Consider the following 16,909-nt stretch of genomic DNA (forward strand, 5'->3'; position numbering starts at 1 on the left):
TTTCTGTCTACCATTCAGAGAACTGATAGATCTGCAGCAGATATAATGGTGATTTTATAAAAAATCTACCGCACACAGCCCAATTAGTAACACATTGCTGTAATCAAGGTCTCTTATTTCTACATTATGCGGATGTCTCCTATGGGGTGATAAAAACCTGCTGACAAATTTCCTATAAGCGAGAGAAGATGTCTCATATGGGGTAGCAAAAACCTGGTGACAGATTCCCTTTAAAACTGGAATGGCTTTGGAGCTGAATATAACATCGGCAACTGAGTCACTGTATCTGACCTGTGACTGTTGCAGCCTCTCCTCGCATGCTTTACCGGAAATCTACCTATACACCCTAGATAACTGTCAGGTGAAAACAAGGACATTTTTGCATTTACTGTTCTAAGTAATATATTAATACGAATGTGCATGTCAGATTTCAAGGACTGTACTTTGGACTAAGGAGTAAAGTTTCTCCTTGTGGAGATTCACATGTCAAGCCTGGCATATCAGAGTGAGGAGACTTAAAAGCCATGCATGCTCCTCTGGGAAATTAAGTGTGCAAATTGTCTCTTCATAAGTACTGTACTATGAAATTATTTTGTTTTCTAGGTGTTTCTTTTAAGGCAAGTAGCTTAAAAGCAGACAAGAAACTAGAGTTCGTTCCTACCAATTTACACATTCAAAGAATGAGAGTTCAGGATGAATCCACATCAGGTATCGCTGTCATATATAATGGAACTGCTATTTTTAGAAAAGATCTTATTTATACTACAGCGCTAGGGAGCAACTGCTTTCAAGCCATTGAACAATGTGTGACTACTATTCTGTTCCTAGGGAAAAAGGCCTAACGACCATAGTCTTCTCAGCAGGGTTGACCTGAATCCCAAGCAACCAGTTTGTCTCAGCTTACACTTAGACTTAATTGCATGAAGGATAAAGAAGTTTGGTTTCTTAAAAAGGTGGAGCTTATTATTTATTTATTTTGCTCCCTTATATAGCGCCATTAATTAATGGGGCTCACTTCATAGATTCCCTATCAGTATGTGTTGGAGGAAACTGGAGAACCCGGAGGAAACCCACGCAAACACGGGGAGAACATACAAACTCCTTGCAGATGTTGTCCTTGGTGGGATTCTAACCCAGGACCCCAGCGCTGCAATGCTCCAGTGCTAGCCACTGAGCCACCGGCTGCTTACAGTTAATGGCCACATATATTCAATTTTCTAATATAAACTGAGCACCAAAAATGATGCAATCTATGCGAAAAGTTGTTAAAAGATGCATATGAGCTACTGCGAGGGGCATAGCCATAAACTTTTAGGTTAGATATATACCCAATGAGAGACTCGGAGTATCAGACCAGAGTATCATAAAATACAAAAGTTTATTAAAGAGAACATAATGTAAATATTTCCCATGAAATATAAGGTTTAAGGCAAAGGACACATGGTGTCAAAAGCACCGCACAACCGTGCACAGAGTAGTTACAGGTATGGAAATGAGACAAATCCACAAGAATATTACTAAACTTTACATAATCAATTATGTGTATATATCAACAGATAGGGAAATGACAGAAACAGCCCATGATTAGGGACATAAGTAAGGTAATGCGGCCCATGAAAGCATACCCGGTTATTATTGGTGAGACCTTTCTTCCGTATTTTCAGGGTTATGCTTTCATGGGCCGTATTACCCTACTTATACTATCTTTAATAAACATTTGTATTTTATGACACTCTGGTCTGATACTCCGAGTCTCTCATAGGGTATATATCTTTGTGGAGTTTCCAGTATTATTTATTCCAGTTATTGATGAACATATAGTTGAGATAATAGGATATTGCTATATGATGTTTGAAGTTTGGATATTACTAATTTTTAACTTTTAGGTTAGGCGGTTTTATGAAATGGTTTGCTCTGATGTAAGGTATATGTATATACACTGTGTTAGAATAAGTTTACAGCTAGCTTGCTTTTTTATCTGCCCCTGCTATGTGATCTTCCTTATTGTTTACTGCACGTTTCCAAGGTAACAGGCCACCGCTACGGTTTTGCAGCAGTGGTAAAACATGCACAGTTGCTGCAGTGTCGTTTACACTGAGACCAGATGATACCTTTTGAAGCCCAGACGTATCCCGGCCAGTTCTCTACCGCCCTATCCATTTCTATATCCACAGTAGCCTAGGAGCCATTCTACAGCACTGTCCACTAGTGATGAGCTAGTGATGCTCCGATAAGGGGTTAATAATCTTTGTGCAATTTACTCTTAACAATAAATCTGTCCCAATATTTCTTTATATGGCGCTAACTGGCTACTTTGGCCTAATAGCATGGAATGGGATGATATAGGAAACCACACGCAGATACACTGTGGGCAAAGCGTGGTACCCTCACGGCCTTGGCATAACACACTGCACCAGTTACCAGTTTTCACCGTAGGTTTTTTCAATGCAATAACTTGTGTTTAAAAAGAATACTAAACCTCATAAACTTTTGACTTCAGATCAGAACTATGATATAGTCACTATAGGAGCACCGGCTGCACATTGCCAAGGTTTTAAGTCTGGTGGATTGCGGAAGATGCTACACAAGTTTGAAGACGCAAAGAAAAAGTAAGCTAGGGTTTAATGACATCACTGATTTATTTATTACCAGTAATTTTGTTAATCATATTCAGCCATGTGCTGCCTTCCAACTAGATCCACTAGATCTTTTCTAATGACAAGCTTAAAGTATCATTCATTGCCTTTAATTCAGTTCTGCCATTCAGTCTGACAGGGGGCGGCACAATTGTAAAAGCATCCATCCGTATGAGGCTTTAGAAAGGTTGTCCCACAATTACAATCTCTGGTGATGGCTTATGGTTCCACATCCTGGACCTACACCACTTTCATGAACATGGATCCTAGATCCCTTTTTTATATGTGATCTGTTTCTTCACTCACTGTCCGGAGCAGACACTTATGTGACCAGACACATTCATCTTGGCACTATATTATCAATGGAAGCCACGGACAGATGGGCCTGGTTATTATGTGACCCTCCCTCAGCAGCCATGTTCTGGGCTAGAGTCTTCCAAAGTCAGTGAATTAGACTGTAAAAAACTAGAGGACTGCACAAAGTATGTATCCAGTAATAAGATTATTGGTAACTAGATTACTGGTCCACATCCTGTACTTCTAAAGATGATTACATGTGGCAAACCACTTAATAAAATATGATCCCTATCAGACCTCGGCATCTTTCCATGTCCAATGTCAGAGCAGCTGGTAGAATGGAATTATATGGACTCTTCAAATCATTGTATTTGACTAAATGACAAAGTATTATGGAACATCTTTGATAATTCTAAGTATTTCTATTTACTGATTGTATGCTTAAACCTTACAAAAGGCTGTGTATTATGTACAACCCCGTCCACTTGCACGGTTACGTTTTCAGCTCGGAGTCCCCTTCCATTAGCCAGAGCAAATAGCTACTATGAAGACCAGCTCTCACCAAGTGCTCACCATGAGAAGATAGTCTGCATAAAACATGTCTCTGGCATATGCATCTGTATGCCTGTGTGGGCCATAAACCTGCCACTAATTTCCCCTATGTAAGAAATAATTTTTGGCATACAGTGTTTTAGAAAAGTGTAGTTGAGAAAGCAAGTTGAACAAACAATTTGGCCGGACCCTGGTCCAGCGACCAAGTCAGTATTTTATGATTGCTGGATCAGGACATGGCCAGGGCTGTGGAGTCGGTAAGCCAAACCACCAACTCCGACTCTTCAATTTCCATGACACCGACTCCACCAAAATGGTCTCCGACTCCAACTCCACAGCCCTGGGCATGGCGCACTACCTGTAGCAACCCCAGCGCCTCTTTTGGTTAGTATGCCCTCACTACATTATGCATGTGGTGCTTTGCAACATGATGATCTTGTTGGGCCATCTAATCAGAAGAAGCGTCTTGCTATTCGAAGTAGAAGGTTCACATTGCCCTTATCTTGCACATACAGACTATTGACGTGGCCCTGGACCAGGACACTGCAAATCTTTTTTTGCTCAATTGTAAATTAAAAACCATTTAGACGAACATATACTGATTTATGCTGGCCAAACATATTCCATAGTGATTCAGCACAAGCTTGGTTCCTGATATCCTGTGGACGTGTGTATTCCCATAATGTTGATCCTGAACGTAGTGTGAGCCTAGATCCCCAATTGCCCGTTCCAGATACAAGTTCCTGTGGCAATATCACCTGGTTGTCGATGGTTGTAAGAGTCTTGTTTGAGCACCCTAGTGGATTTCATCAGAGAAAACATTATTACCTGCTACCTATTTTTTTGCCCATAATTTCAATTTAAATATATAAGTTAGTAAATATTTGGTGCCAGGCTAAGGCTCTACTGAGGCCCACATGTACCCCCCATGGAGACCTACCCAAAAATGCAGCTGTTTTTGTTAAGCTTTTAAAGAAAAAAACCTTTTTGATCTAATTGTACGCTTTGTTTCTTGGCTCCTTATAGCAGTTATGAGGAAAGTTGGTGAGTTGGCTTTGCAGCATCCATGACACCATATTTGTTTTTCCATGCATTTTGTGATACCGTCTGTGGTTTTGTGTGGATGTTTCCATTATTGCATTGTGGTGCTTTCTTTTAAATACACTTTTCTATCCTTCCGGCCATTAGACTGGGCAGAGGAACCCAAAATGCTGTTGCTGCTTCTCCATCTAGCCACACCTGGACGTGGGATAGTCTCCTGCATAATTGTCCGTGCTGTTAGAGGCTTTTAGAAAAGGCCGCGAGGTTTATTTTTACGCATGTACCTGTCATGCCAATTACATTTTAGACATAGATCCTCTTGATATTTAATCTCTGTGGTATAGTCTTCTAAAGCACTAAGTTAGGCTAGTTTTACACTAGCATTCTCGGGCGCAGGGCTGCCGCTAAGCTCCGCCCTGGCCACGCCCCCTCCAGTCAGCTCCTCCTATGATCGCATGACTCTGCATGCGATCAGCGTACCTTATATTTAGCATTGGGTACACTGAACGTGCAACACAGTGCGTTTTTGTGCGCTGGGCGCAGCGCCAAAAGGGCGCGCGCCAGCAAAATCAGACCAGCGCACGATCAGTGTACCCAGCGCTAAATATAGGGTATGCTGCAGTCATAGGAAGTGGCCGGGGCGGGGCTTAGCGGCGGCCCTGCGCTGCGCCCGAGAACGCTAGTGTGAAACTAGGAGTGTATTTTTAAAGCAAAAATGTTTGCATTGTTGCAATTTATATAATTATTTATTTTGCAAGATTTTTACTGAAACCATTAAAGTAAACTTCTTTCTACTTGTCAGTCAATTAAAATTTGCAGCAATGCTGTAGTATTTCAAAGAAATCTGACACTGGGTTTTTGTTATCCCTCTAAGAGCAGCCTGAAGTAGGGGGAGAGATCCTGATTCCAGTGATGTAAAGGGGGTTTTACACTAAGCGATATCGCTAGCAATATCGCTAAAACGTCACCGGTTTTGTGACGTTATAGCGATATTGCTAGCGATATCGCTATGTGTGATACTTACCAGCGACCGGCTCTCCCGCTGTCCATCGCTGATCGCGCGAGAATGTCCGGCTCCATTTCTCGTCATCTGCTTCCTGCTGAGACTTCCTGCTGTGACGACAAGCGACGCTGGACGCGGGCGGGAGGAGGTCAGGATCGCTGTGTGTGAAAGGTGAGTATCGTGCGCTGCGTCGCTGCTGCATCGCTGTGAGATCTTTCTGTATGAAAGCTCACTAGCGATCATTTAGCGATGCACCAGCGATCCTGACCGGGTCGGATCGCTGGTCGGATCGCTGGTGCATCGCTAAATGTAAAAGGGCCTTATCACTTACTGGGCAGCTTGCCTCAGTCTTGATAAAATCATTATTTTATCTAAATAAACAACAGATCACACAAGCGCTTACCAAGCAATAAACACTAATAGTTCCCCAGCTGCAAGGTCTAGTGTAGGTCGGTGTCAGCCCACAGTTTTAAAACAAATCCAAAACAAACAAAAAGACCTTCGCTAAAAGGATTAAATAGAGGCTGTAAAAGTGGACAAATGATGTACAAAGGCACCACCTAAGTTAACATGTATCAATTCAATAAAGGTACAAACTACAAATACCATAGATAATCGCACATAAAACAATAGCACTAAATACTCATCCTCAAGGAAACTAGCATGCACTCACCAGAAAAAAAGGGGATGATGATGAGCGCTGCAGAGGATCAATCACACAGACGCGGTAACAATGCTGGTTTGTGCATGAAGCGACGCTGTGGAAAAAAAAGGTGAGTGTGTCCCGCAATAAACAAGGACATAAATTACAGAGACAGCAGGGGTTACATACCAGGCAGAAGTAACTGGAGCACAGTACAGGGCAATAATGACTTAGGGAGTCCGTGCACAGATGGCGTGCTGCCAAAACAAGAAGCGTGTGCGCAAGGCACAGCGGAGAGCAGGATGTGAAAGGAGCGGGAAGGGAAAGCCCCGGCCGAAGGCTTCCCTGAAAACCCGCTTAGAAACGGCCGCCCGAAAGTACCTGGGTGTGTGACGTCACAGCCTGTACGGGGCAGTAAACAGGCCAAAAAGCAAACCAACACGTTTCGAAGGCGCAAACTGCCTTCTTCATCAGGGTCATGAAGAAGGCAGTTTGCGCCTTCGAAACGCGTTGCTAAGCGGGTTTCCAGGGAAGCCTTCGGCCGGGGCTTTCCCTTCCCGCTCCTTTCACATCCTGCTCTCCGCTGTGCCTTGCGCACACGCTTCTTGTTTTGGCAGCACGCCATCTGTGCACGGACTCCCTAAGTCATTATTGCCCTGTACTGTGCTCCAGTTACTTCTGCCTGGTATGTAACCCCTGCTGTCTCTGTAATTTATGTCCTTGTTTATTGCGGGACACACTCACCTTTTTTTTCCACAGCGTCGCTTCATGCACAAACCAGCATTGTTACCGCGTCTGTGTGATTGATCCTCTGCAGCGCTCATCATCATCCCCTTTTTTTCTGGTGAGTGCATGCTGGTTTCCTTGAGGATGAGTATTTAGTGCTAATGTTTTATGTGCGATTATCTATGGTATTTGTAGTTTGTACATTTATTGAATTGATACATGTTAACTTAAGTGGTGCCTTTGTACATCATTTGTCCACTTTTGCAGCCTCTATTTAATCCTTTAAGTGCAGGTCTTTTTGTTTGTTTTGGATTCATTATTTTATCTGCTCTAGATCTCTGAATGCTAAATTTTGGACAGCCTCACACAAATCACTGAATGACAGCTTTCTGTGTACTCTGTGCATAGGCAGAAAGCTGCCTATTAGTGGTGGGGCTGGTGATACTGAGCTTTGAATGTGGAAGACTACATACATGGCAGCGGGTTTACATGTCCTGTAGTGATAATCTGCTGATAACATCTCTTTTTTTATCAAAACTGCAGAAAGCAGCCCAGTAAGTGATACATTGCTGGAATCAGGGTCTCTCTGTATCTACATGATACTGCTGTCAAATTAGATTGGAAAAATCTGCTGACAGTTTCCCTTTAAAGGAGTTGCACACCCCTGAGGAAATTTTCAGCAAGCCTTGCTGCTTCCTAATGTTGTGTAATGTACACACTGCTAGGATTTCGCTCTGCTTGTCAGTTCCAGTAGCTGTCACATGACCACAAGTATGTGATTTGCTTAGTGGAGGTCACATGGCGATAATACAGAAACTTCTCAGTACATTCTATTGAGAGAAGTGGTTAAGACTCTTCGGTACATGGCTGCAACTATGCAGATCACTTATTCACATTCACAAATCCTAGTGGTGTTTACATTGCGCACTGTTTGGATTCGTCCCAAAATTTCCTCAGGGGTTGACAACTCCTTTAATTAATAAAAATCTAGAACTTAAATAAGTCACCTGTGCACTTACCCAGGAGGCTTTAGGAATACATTAAAAGGATATTCCAGCGATATCACTTATACATGGGATAGGTGATAAATGTTAGCTCATCGGTCCGACTTCTGTGACTTAGATAGAATTAGGGGATCCTTAAGGGTAGAGACTGACTGCCGTATAACTCGTGCGTTGATCGCATTGCACTTCGCGGACTGGCCCGGCACCTTTCCTAATCCGAGCATGACAGCGTGATGTATTTCTATGCAGCTGTCAAGCTCCGGTCAGGAGAGCCGACAACCAGTACAAGGTTTGCGTTGTGATCCTCGCACAAGTTATACGGCAGTCTGTCTCTGCCCTAACACTCTATTCCAAATTCTCACCTCCGTTCTGTGCTAGGCGGTCAATGGGATGGTTCGAGCTGTTGTAACACTAGAAACACGGTTACCATCGAGTAGATACAAGTAGCTGATCTAATTTGCTTAGGGCAGAATGGTCATGTAAGGTAGTTGTAATTATTCGAGACTGTAAAATGATGTATAAATGACTGTTGCAAGTAACACTGCATGCTGTATTCGCAAGGCCATTGCCTGATCTCTGCTTCTCTTATTCTTGCTGGAGTTTTAGCAGATACATTGTATTTAATGCACTTTTCACAGTGTTGCAACACATTGCACCCAATGAGGAAATGTATTTGTGGTTCTGTTTTTCATCTCTTGTTTACCTGCTGTCATTGTCATGTACACCGTGTCATGCACCATGTCCACCCGCTATAATATATGTCACAGTCCGTCGTATATATTTATTTCAGTGATTGGCGGTAATTTTTTCTTCCCTCTGTGTTGTCATTTATTTCCAGCACAACCGTCTGCCCTCAGTCCATTGTTTACATCCCACAAGATATCATTCGCGCCAAGGAGATCATTGCCCACATTAATACCTTGAAGACACAGGTCAGTTATTATGCAGAGCGGCTGTCCCGAGCGGCAAAGGACCGATCAGCAAATGGTATTGAGAGGACGCTTGCTATTTTAGCAGATAAGGTAAAGCAATTTTTTTTGTTAAATTTTTAGATTATATCTTTTTTTTTGGTTACAAATATTACCAGTATCCTGCTGCTTTTATGCGTCTTAGGCTTTGTTAACATTTGCACTTTTTTGGGCGGATTTCTGTTCCGTACAATGACTGAATCTGAGCATGATAGAAAATAAAGGTCTGTTTCCATTAGGCCTCTTTCACACGTACTGGAGACACGGACACACGTAGATGATTGGGTCTGTGCACATATCTGTGTTTCTCCGTTTTTGTTCAGCTGCACGGATCAAACAGACCCATACAAGTCAATGGGTCCGTGTAAAGACATACTGCACACGGATGCCGTCCATGTGCTTTCCGTGTGCGTTTTTAAAGTTATAGGGTTAAAATTGAATCGAATTGTTTCAAAACCAGGCTCTGGTACGTATCCACACGGATCACACACGGATGGTACACAAGGACATACGGATGCCACACGCATGTGACAAATGTACACACGGACACGTATATCTCCGGTACTGGAAATATCAGGACATGTGAAACCGGCCTTAGTTGATGTGCGCCATTTAATGACCACCAATCGGCAATTTGATTTTTGATCGCCGGTCATTTAATTGCCTGTTTACACAGCCTGACCGCACTTCCAATGTTCACTAAACGATCTAGAATAGATTGTTCTGTCCACATAGGCTGCCTTTGCTCTCGGCAGCACAAGTTTTTACACAGGACCCTTGCGATGTCAAGCATAACTACTTTTATAAAAAATGGTTTCACCTAACAAACAAGCGTTTTGCTCTTTTATCAATAATCTTGAAGTGTAAGAGAAGTTATCGGCGCCCAATAGGAACCATTGGCAGTTACTGTACAAGACAATATCTCACAGCATTATTTTTGTTTCAGCGTTTTTCGTGGAATTTCTGAAGAGGGACCTAAATATGCATGAGAAATATGCTGCCTGCCAACTGTTTCATCAGATTTGGCACATGTAAACATTTTTGAAGCCTTGGTGGTGTACTCACTCATGCTTTGTATCTGTTCCTGTGTTTATGAGCATAAACTAAAAGAGAGTCATTCAGGGCAATATTACATTATGAAGAAAGCTCATCACTTAGAGCTTGAAGCAGAAGTGTATCTAGGCTTTCTGGCACCCGGGGCAAGAATTTGGTTCGGCGCCCCCCCCAAGTACATATGCGACATGCACAGTTAGTCATGTACCCACGAGCTGCTCTCCCTAATGCTCTCAATGTTCAGTAAAAAACTGAAAGCAGGAAGAGAAGCTCGTTGTCACAGGACCATAACTATGAAAATCGCATATGAGTGAAGTGTCCGTGTGATGACAGAGCTGAATCCTGACATTGCAGCTTCTGAATTCTCACAACGAATGCACTGCACACTTTTAGGATTCCCCCTTGCCGATGTACAGTCATGTCAGCACAAGTATGTTATTTGTATACTTCTGGCCACATTCCGACTAGACGTGCCCGGCCTCGTTCCGTTCATTTTCATTGAGTGAGGCCACACACGTCTAGTCAGCATGTGACCGCATGTATGTAAATTACCGGCACGAGAGAATCCTGACAGCGTTCAGTGAGCACTGTGAGAATTCAGACGTCTGCAGTCACATAGAATGTCTGCAGACTCAGCACAAACCTGGAGAACCCCTTTAATGTTCCTAACAAATAAAAACATGAGAATAAGTCAGTATCACAAATAACATTTACATCCAGGTACCTTATAGATAACGTCGTCTCTGCAGTCGTTCTCCTTTTCTTCTTCTTGTCCAGAACCCATGATGAATTTTCTCATCCACAGCCACCTCTGTAGACTTCCATCTTCTCCAGTCTTCTGCAGCAAATCCCCACACGACGCCCTTAAAGATAGAAGTGTCATTATAATGCCCCTAAATACAAATATCTGCAACATACTGTGGCCTCACACTATTCCCCTCCCTCCTCATACTGTCTCCTCATATATTTACCCCCTCACTCTCTATACTGTCTGCTCACACATATCCCCGACTCCCCATACTGTGTCCACATACATTCACCCGTTCGCACCCCTTTCTGTCTGCACCCATCCCCCATACTGTTTCCTCATACTCTTCATTTTGTGTCCTCAAATCACCCCACACACATTAAATACCATCCCCACTCCAAATCCCCATCTCTAATCCCCCACACACATTAAGTACCCCCCCATCCCCACTCAATAACCCCTCATCCCTACTCCCAAATCCCCCCACACATTATGTACCCCCACTCCAAATCTCCCCACACATTATGTACCCCCACTCCAAATCCCCCCACACATTAACCCCCATCCCCACTCATTAACCCCTCCACACATTAACCCCCATCTCCACTCATTAATCCCCCATCTCCACTCATTAACCCCCATCCCCACATTAACCCCCTTCCCCACATTAACCCCCATCTCCACTCATTAACCCCCATCCCCACATTAACCCCCATCTCCACTCATGAACACCTCCCCATCTCCCATCTTCGGTGGTTCTTCAGCTCCACAGAGGAGCACACTTACCACCAGCGTTTGCTCTGGGCGCCGGGAGTGACGTCAGCAGCGTGATCACATGACCTGATCACGCTGCTGACGTCGCTCTGACCCGGCGGTCAGAGCTTCAATTGTACTGGCGTCTGTATATATGCCAGTACAATTGCTGCCTGGGAGTCGGCGCGGCCTCCTTCTCTGTGTCGGCTGTCAGCTTGACAGCCGACACAGAGAACTGCCGACTCTCAGGATGGGGGGCGGCAGAACGCAGCCGCCAGGGGAGAGACACTGCCGACCGCTGCATTAGGCGGCCGGGCGGCCCAACTGCGCCCCCCTGCTGCCTGCGCCCGGGGCAACTGCCCCGGCTGCCCCCCCCCTGGATACGCCACTGGCTTGAAGTTCCAAAATACGTGATTGGCATCTCAAGAAAGAGATCTTCTATGAAATATGTACTCCATAAGAACTATGTTCCTCCGTGAGTCAACTGGATCAAGGTGACCCAACATGTTCTTGACATAACCCCATAACGATCGCCGATACGCCTTTTAACGGCGGTAATTAAGGCCACTTAAACCACAACGCTGTTAATTCACGGCACTGTGGAGAAAGTAAATTGCGCCCCCCAGTGTCGGATTTTTTCCGTGGTCTCGGCTGCCGGGGGTAGCCGAGACCCCAGAGAACATGAATCGGGTCGGTTTTTACCGATCCCACTTTTGCAATCGCCGTTATTAACCCTATAACAGCGATCGCAAAAAAAAAGCCGCGATTTTGCATTTAATTTCTCTTTCCTCTGATGTGATCGCACATCAGAGGAGTGAGAAGTAGGGACCCCGATCCCCCCCCCCCCATACCTCCCAGTGGTCCTGGATTCCCTCCCGGTGGTCCTCTGTCCCGCCGGCGTCCTCCGGTGGGCGCCGCGATCTTGGATCCGGACGAAAATGGAGGCCGCGAATCTGCCGGGTGGCAGATCCATTTTGATCACTATGATAAACTATCATAGTGATCAAAATATGAAAAATAATAAATAACCCCCACCCACCCCGTTTATCACCCCCTTAGTTAGGCAAACATAATGAAATAAAGAAAATATTTTTTTTTTCATTTTTCCGTTAGGGTTAGGGCTAGGGTTAGGGTTGGAATTAGGGTTAGGGCTAGTGTTGGGGTTAGGGCTAGGGCTAGTGTTGGGGTTAGGGTTAGGGTTTGAATTAGGGTTAGGGCGGATTAGGGTTAGAATTAGCATTAGAGGTTAGGGTTGGGATTAGGGTTAGGGATGTGTTGGGATTAGGGTTGGAGCAAGAATTGAGGGGTTTCCACTATTTACCAACTTTGGGGGTCTAATTTCTCCTGTTACCCTTGGGAAAATAAAAAAATTGGGGGCTAAAAAATCACTTGTGGAAAACAAAAAGACTGTTTTATTTTCACAGCTCTGCGTTATAAACTTCTGTGAAGCACTTGGGGGTTCAAAGTGCTCACCACACATCTAGATAAGCTCCTTGGGGGGTCTAGTTTCCAAAATGGGGTCACTTGTAGGGGGTTTATACTGTTTAGGCACATCAAGGTCTCTGCAAACGCAACATGACGCCCGCAGACCATTCCGTCAAAGTCTGAATTCCAAAATGGCACTCCTTCCCTTCCAAGCTCTCCCATGCGCCCAAACAGTGGTTCCCCCCCACATATGGGGTATCAGCGTACTCAGGACAAATTTCACAACAACATTTGTCGTCCAATTTCTCCTGTTACCCTTAGGAAAATAAAACATAGCGGGCTAAATTATCATTTTTGACGAAAAAAAATGATTATTTTATTTTCACTGCTCTGCGTTATAAACTTCTGTGAAGCACTTGGGGGTTCAAAGTGCTCACCACACATCTAGATAAGTTCCTTAAGGGGTCTAGTTTCCAAAATAGTGTCACTTGTGAGGGTTTTTCCACTGTTTAGGCACACCAGGGGCTCTTCAAAAGCGACATGGCGTCCAATCTCAATTCCAGCCAATTCTGCATTGAAAAAGTCAAACGGTACTCCTTCCCTTCTGAGCTCTGCCGTGTGCCCAAACAGTGGTTTACCCCCACATATGGGGTATCAGCGTACTCAGGACAAATCTCACAACAACTGCGGGGGTATGATTTCTCCTGTTACCCTTGTGAAAATAAAAATTTGGGGGCGAAAAGATCATTTTTGTGGAAAAAAGTTTTTATTTTTACGGCTCTACGTTATAAACTTCTGTGAAGCACTTGAAGGTTCAAAGTGCTCACCACACATCTAGAAAAGTTCCCTAATGGGTCTATTTTCCAAAATGGGGTCACTTGTTGGGGGTTTCCACTGTTTAGGAACATCAGGGGCTCTCCGAAAGCAATATGGCATCCGATCTCAATTCCAGCCAATTCTGCGTTGAAAAAGTCAAACGGCGCTCCCTCCCTTGAGAGCTCTGCCGTGCACTGAAAAAGTGGTTTACCCCCAAATTCTGGGTATCAGTGTATTCAGGAGAAATTGCACAACAAATTTTGTGGTTCATTTTCTCTTTTAACACTTGTGAAAATAAAACAAATTGGTTCTGAAGTAAATTTTTTGCAAAAAAAAGTAAAATGTTAATTTTTTTCCTTCCACATTGCTTTAGTTTCTGTGAAGCGCGTAAAGGGTTAATAAACTTCTTGAATGTGGTTTTGAGCACCCTGAGGGGTCTAGTTGATAGAATGGTGTCACTTTTGGGTATTTTCTGTCATGTACACCCCTCAAAATGACTAAATATGATGTGGTCCCTAAAAAAAATGGTTTTGTAAATTTTGTTGTGAAAATGAGAAATCACTAGTCAACTTTTAACACTTATAACTTCCTAACAAAAGAAAATTTGGTTTCCAAAATTGTGCTGATGTAAAGTAGACATGGGGGAAATGTTATTTATTAAGAAATTTGTGTGATACATCTCTCTGATTTAAGGGCATAAAAATTTAAAGTTTTAAAATTGCAAAATATTCAAAATTTTCGCCATATTTCCATTTTTTTCATAAATAAACACAAGACATATCGAAGAAATTTTACCACTAACATGAAGTACAATATGTCATAAAACAACAGTCTCGGAATCAGCGGGTCTGTTAAAGCGTTCCAGAGTTATAACCTCATAAAGTGACAGTGGTCAGAATTGTAAAAATTGGCCTGGTCATTAAGCTGCAAACTGGCTCTGTCACTAAGGGGTTAAATCCCTTGCTTACTTGGATTGCCCTAGTTTTAGCGCATTCACCAAATAGTGAGATGGAAACTCCAGGAGATAAGATCATGTGCGAATGCGCTGATACTCAATCTACATGATTACAATTGATATTATGTTAGCCTAAGTGAAGCCATTGATGAAGTGGGGATGGAGCTGGGCAGTGAGATTGCCTGAGGAGAGGTTCTCTCCATGGCCTAGAGGGCGCCAAGCACCTATTTTACATATTATAAAAAGTCAATTTATTGAAAAGAAGCCAATGAATTTTGGACCTTACCTTCTTCTTAGAGCAAGCTGCCATACGTAGAGATGTGCTTACTTTATAACATCATTTTGCCCTGACAGACTCCCTTTAATTCAGCGTGCGCTTGTGCTCAAGTGCAACTCCACTGACCTGAACAAGGGAGTCCGGGCACGATATGTGGGCAGAGGATATAAGTGAAGAGTGATAGATAGCTAAGAGAATAGTGTGACTCGAAAATTTGCAATGTTCGTTCTACGATCCAAAAATACAAAAGCCCTAATATGTTGCTGTATGCCATTTTCTTTTTCTTTTTATTGTGCCCAGACTAGACAGCTTGTCACTGTATGTGACTGCAAACTGTTAGCCAATGCAATACATGGACTTAATGCTGCTCGCCCAGATTACATAGCCTCCAAAGCCTCTCCTACATCAGGGGAGGCAGAGCAAGTTGTGCTGAGGAATGACCAGGATACTCTAGTGGCAAGGTGGACAGGAAGAAACAGCAGATCATCTTTACAGGTGGATTGGCATGAGGAAGAGTGGGTAAGAATCTGGTTTTACAGAATAATTTCATTTTCAACATTTTATTAATGTATTGTTCAACCTTAAAAATGGCTTATAAGTTCTGAGAAAAACTCCAAAAGATAGCGTTAGATGGAAGTATAAGTCTTATCTCAGATATTTAGTATTAGAAAATCAGATTATTTCCCTTAGCGATGCATTTTTTTCCCTTTCATTTTATCAGAGTGAGCTCAAAATCTAGTTGCAATTGTCATATAAGAGATATCAACTGCGCACCAGGAATGGGGAGCTTATTCTTATCCCTAGCAATTGAATGGTAGGGAGTTGGCGGGATTCAGGGTGAACAGATCAATTTGACTGTTCTAAAACTTTGTTGCGTTGCTAGTCCACAGAACACAATAATAATGGCTTTAACTATTATTTTTCCAAATTTCTCCAAAGTGAATTATACGCGGTGAAATGATTCACCAGTGTATCCCAATGGGCAGAAAAAGTGTGGTGTTATATGGCCCAGCTAAAGGAGGAGGATATATGTGACTGAGGGGTTCATTTGCTAGAGGAAGACATAGCTGCTTCCAAAGGGTTAATCTTCTTGATAATGACATAGCTTCTTCTACTAGAGGAAGACATAGCTGCTTCCAAAAGGTTACTCTTCTTGATAATGACATAGCTTCTTCTAAAGAGTTATTCTGCAACAGGGGGGGCAGCTGGTTTTATTGGAGTAATCAGAGTTTCTCATTTACACACTGACTGTTACAGTCTGTGACAGTTGCTGCTTCCTTTACCCTTGTCCTGTTGCTCCATAATACACAGGAATCTATCTTACAGTGCTTCCTGTGATAATTACATGGCATAAAACAGCAGCAGAACTGATCTCCTGTGTTTACATGCTGCACACTTAGTTTTATTCCGCAAAGTAGTATCTTCCAACGCAGAAGCATAAAAGGGGTATTCCCATCTCCATGATCCTATCCCAATATGTCGTAGTGTAATAATAATATTACCAAATATCTCCAATTATAAATATAGTATCGTTTTTGATTCGTTGTCTTTCCTCATGTGCAGAGCATTGCAGGACCTTAGGTATCCATGGTTACAACCACTATTAACTAGCGAACGAACTATCACTATATCAGTGGTCGTAACCATGGATGACTAAGGTCCTGCAATGCCTGTACATGAGGAAAGAAACTTTAAAGGGGTATTCCCATCTACAAGATCTACCCCAATATGTAGTAAGTGTAATAATTATAATATTAGCAAATGTCTCTATATAGAAATATAGTATAGTTTTTTTTATTCAGGATATCTCTTTCCTCAGGACCTTAGGTATCCATGATTCCGACCACTAGCAACTAGCTAACTAACTCTCACTTTCAGTGGACGTAACCATGGCTATCTAAGGTCCCGAGAAAAGAGATATCCTGAATAAAAAAAGCTATGCTACATATCTAATTAGAGATATTTGTTAATATTATTATTGCACCTACTACATGTTGGGATAGTATCTTGGA

General features: G+C 42.9%; 1 protein-coding gene across 6 annotated transcripts in view; it reads left to right on the top strand.

The window, feature by feature from the left end:
* Positions 1 to 16,909, top strand: part of INPP4A (inositol polyphosphate-4-phosphatase type I A) — a 197,972-nt gene that overhangs the window by 122,706 nt on the left and 58,357 nt on the right. For 3 of the 6 annotated variants that reach the window (XM_073590559.1, XM_073590561.1, XM_073590563.1), the window contains exons 12-16: positions 604 to 708; positions 2,501 to 2,609; positions 4,512 to 4,529; positions 8,741 to 8,924; positions 15,198 to 15,416. In XM_073590559.1, coding sequence (XP_073446660.1) covers positions 604 to 708; positions 2,501 to 2,609; positions 4,512 to 4,529; positions 8,741 to 8,924; positions 15,198 to 15,416 — 635 coding nt within the window. The remainder of the gene's footprint in view (positions 1 to 603; positions 709 to 2,500; positions 2,610 to 4,511; positions 4,530 to 8,740; positions 8,925 to 15,197; positions 15,417 to 16,909) is intronic. The other 3 variants (XM_073590560.1, XM_073590564.1, XM_073590562.1) reach the window with 1 other exon arrangement.

Source organism: Dendrobates tinctorius, unplaced genomic scaffold (genome assembly GCF_039654945.1).
Source record: "Dendrobates tinctorius isolate UK_male_01 unplaced genomic scaffold, ASM3965494v1 ptg000117l, whole genome shotgun sequence".
NCBI classification, from domain to species: Eukaryota; Metazoa; Chordata; class Amphibia; order Anura; family Dendrobatidae; genus Dendrobates; species Dendrobates tinctorius.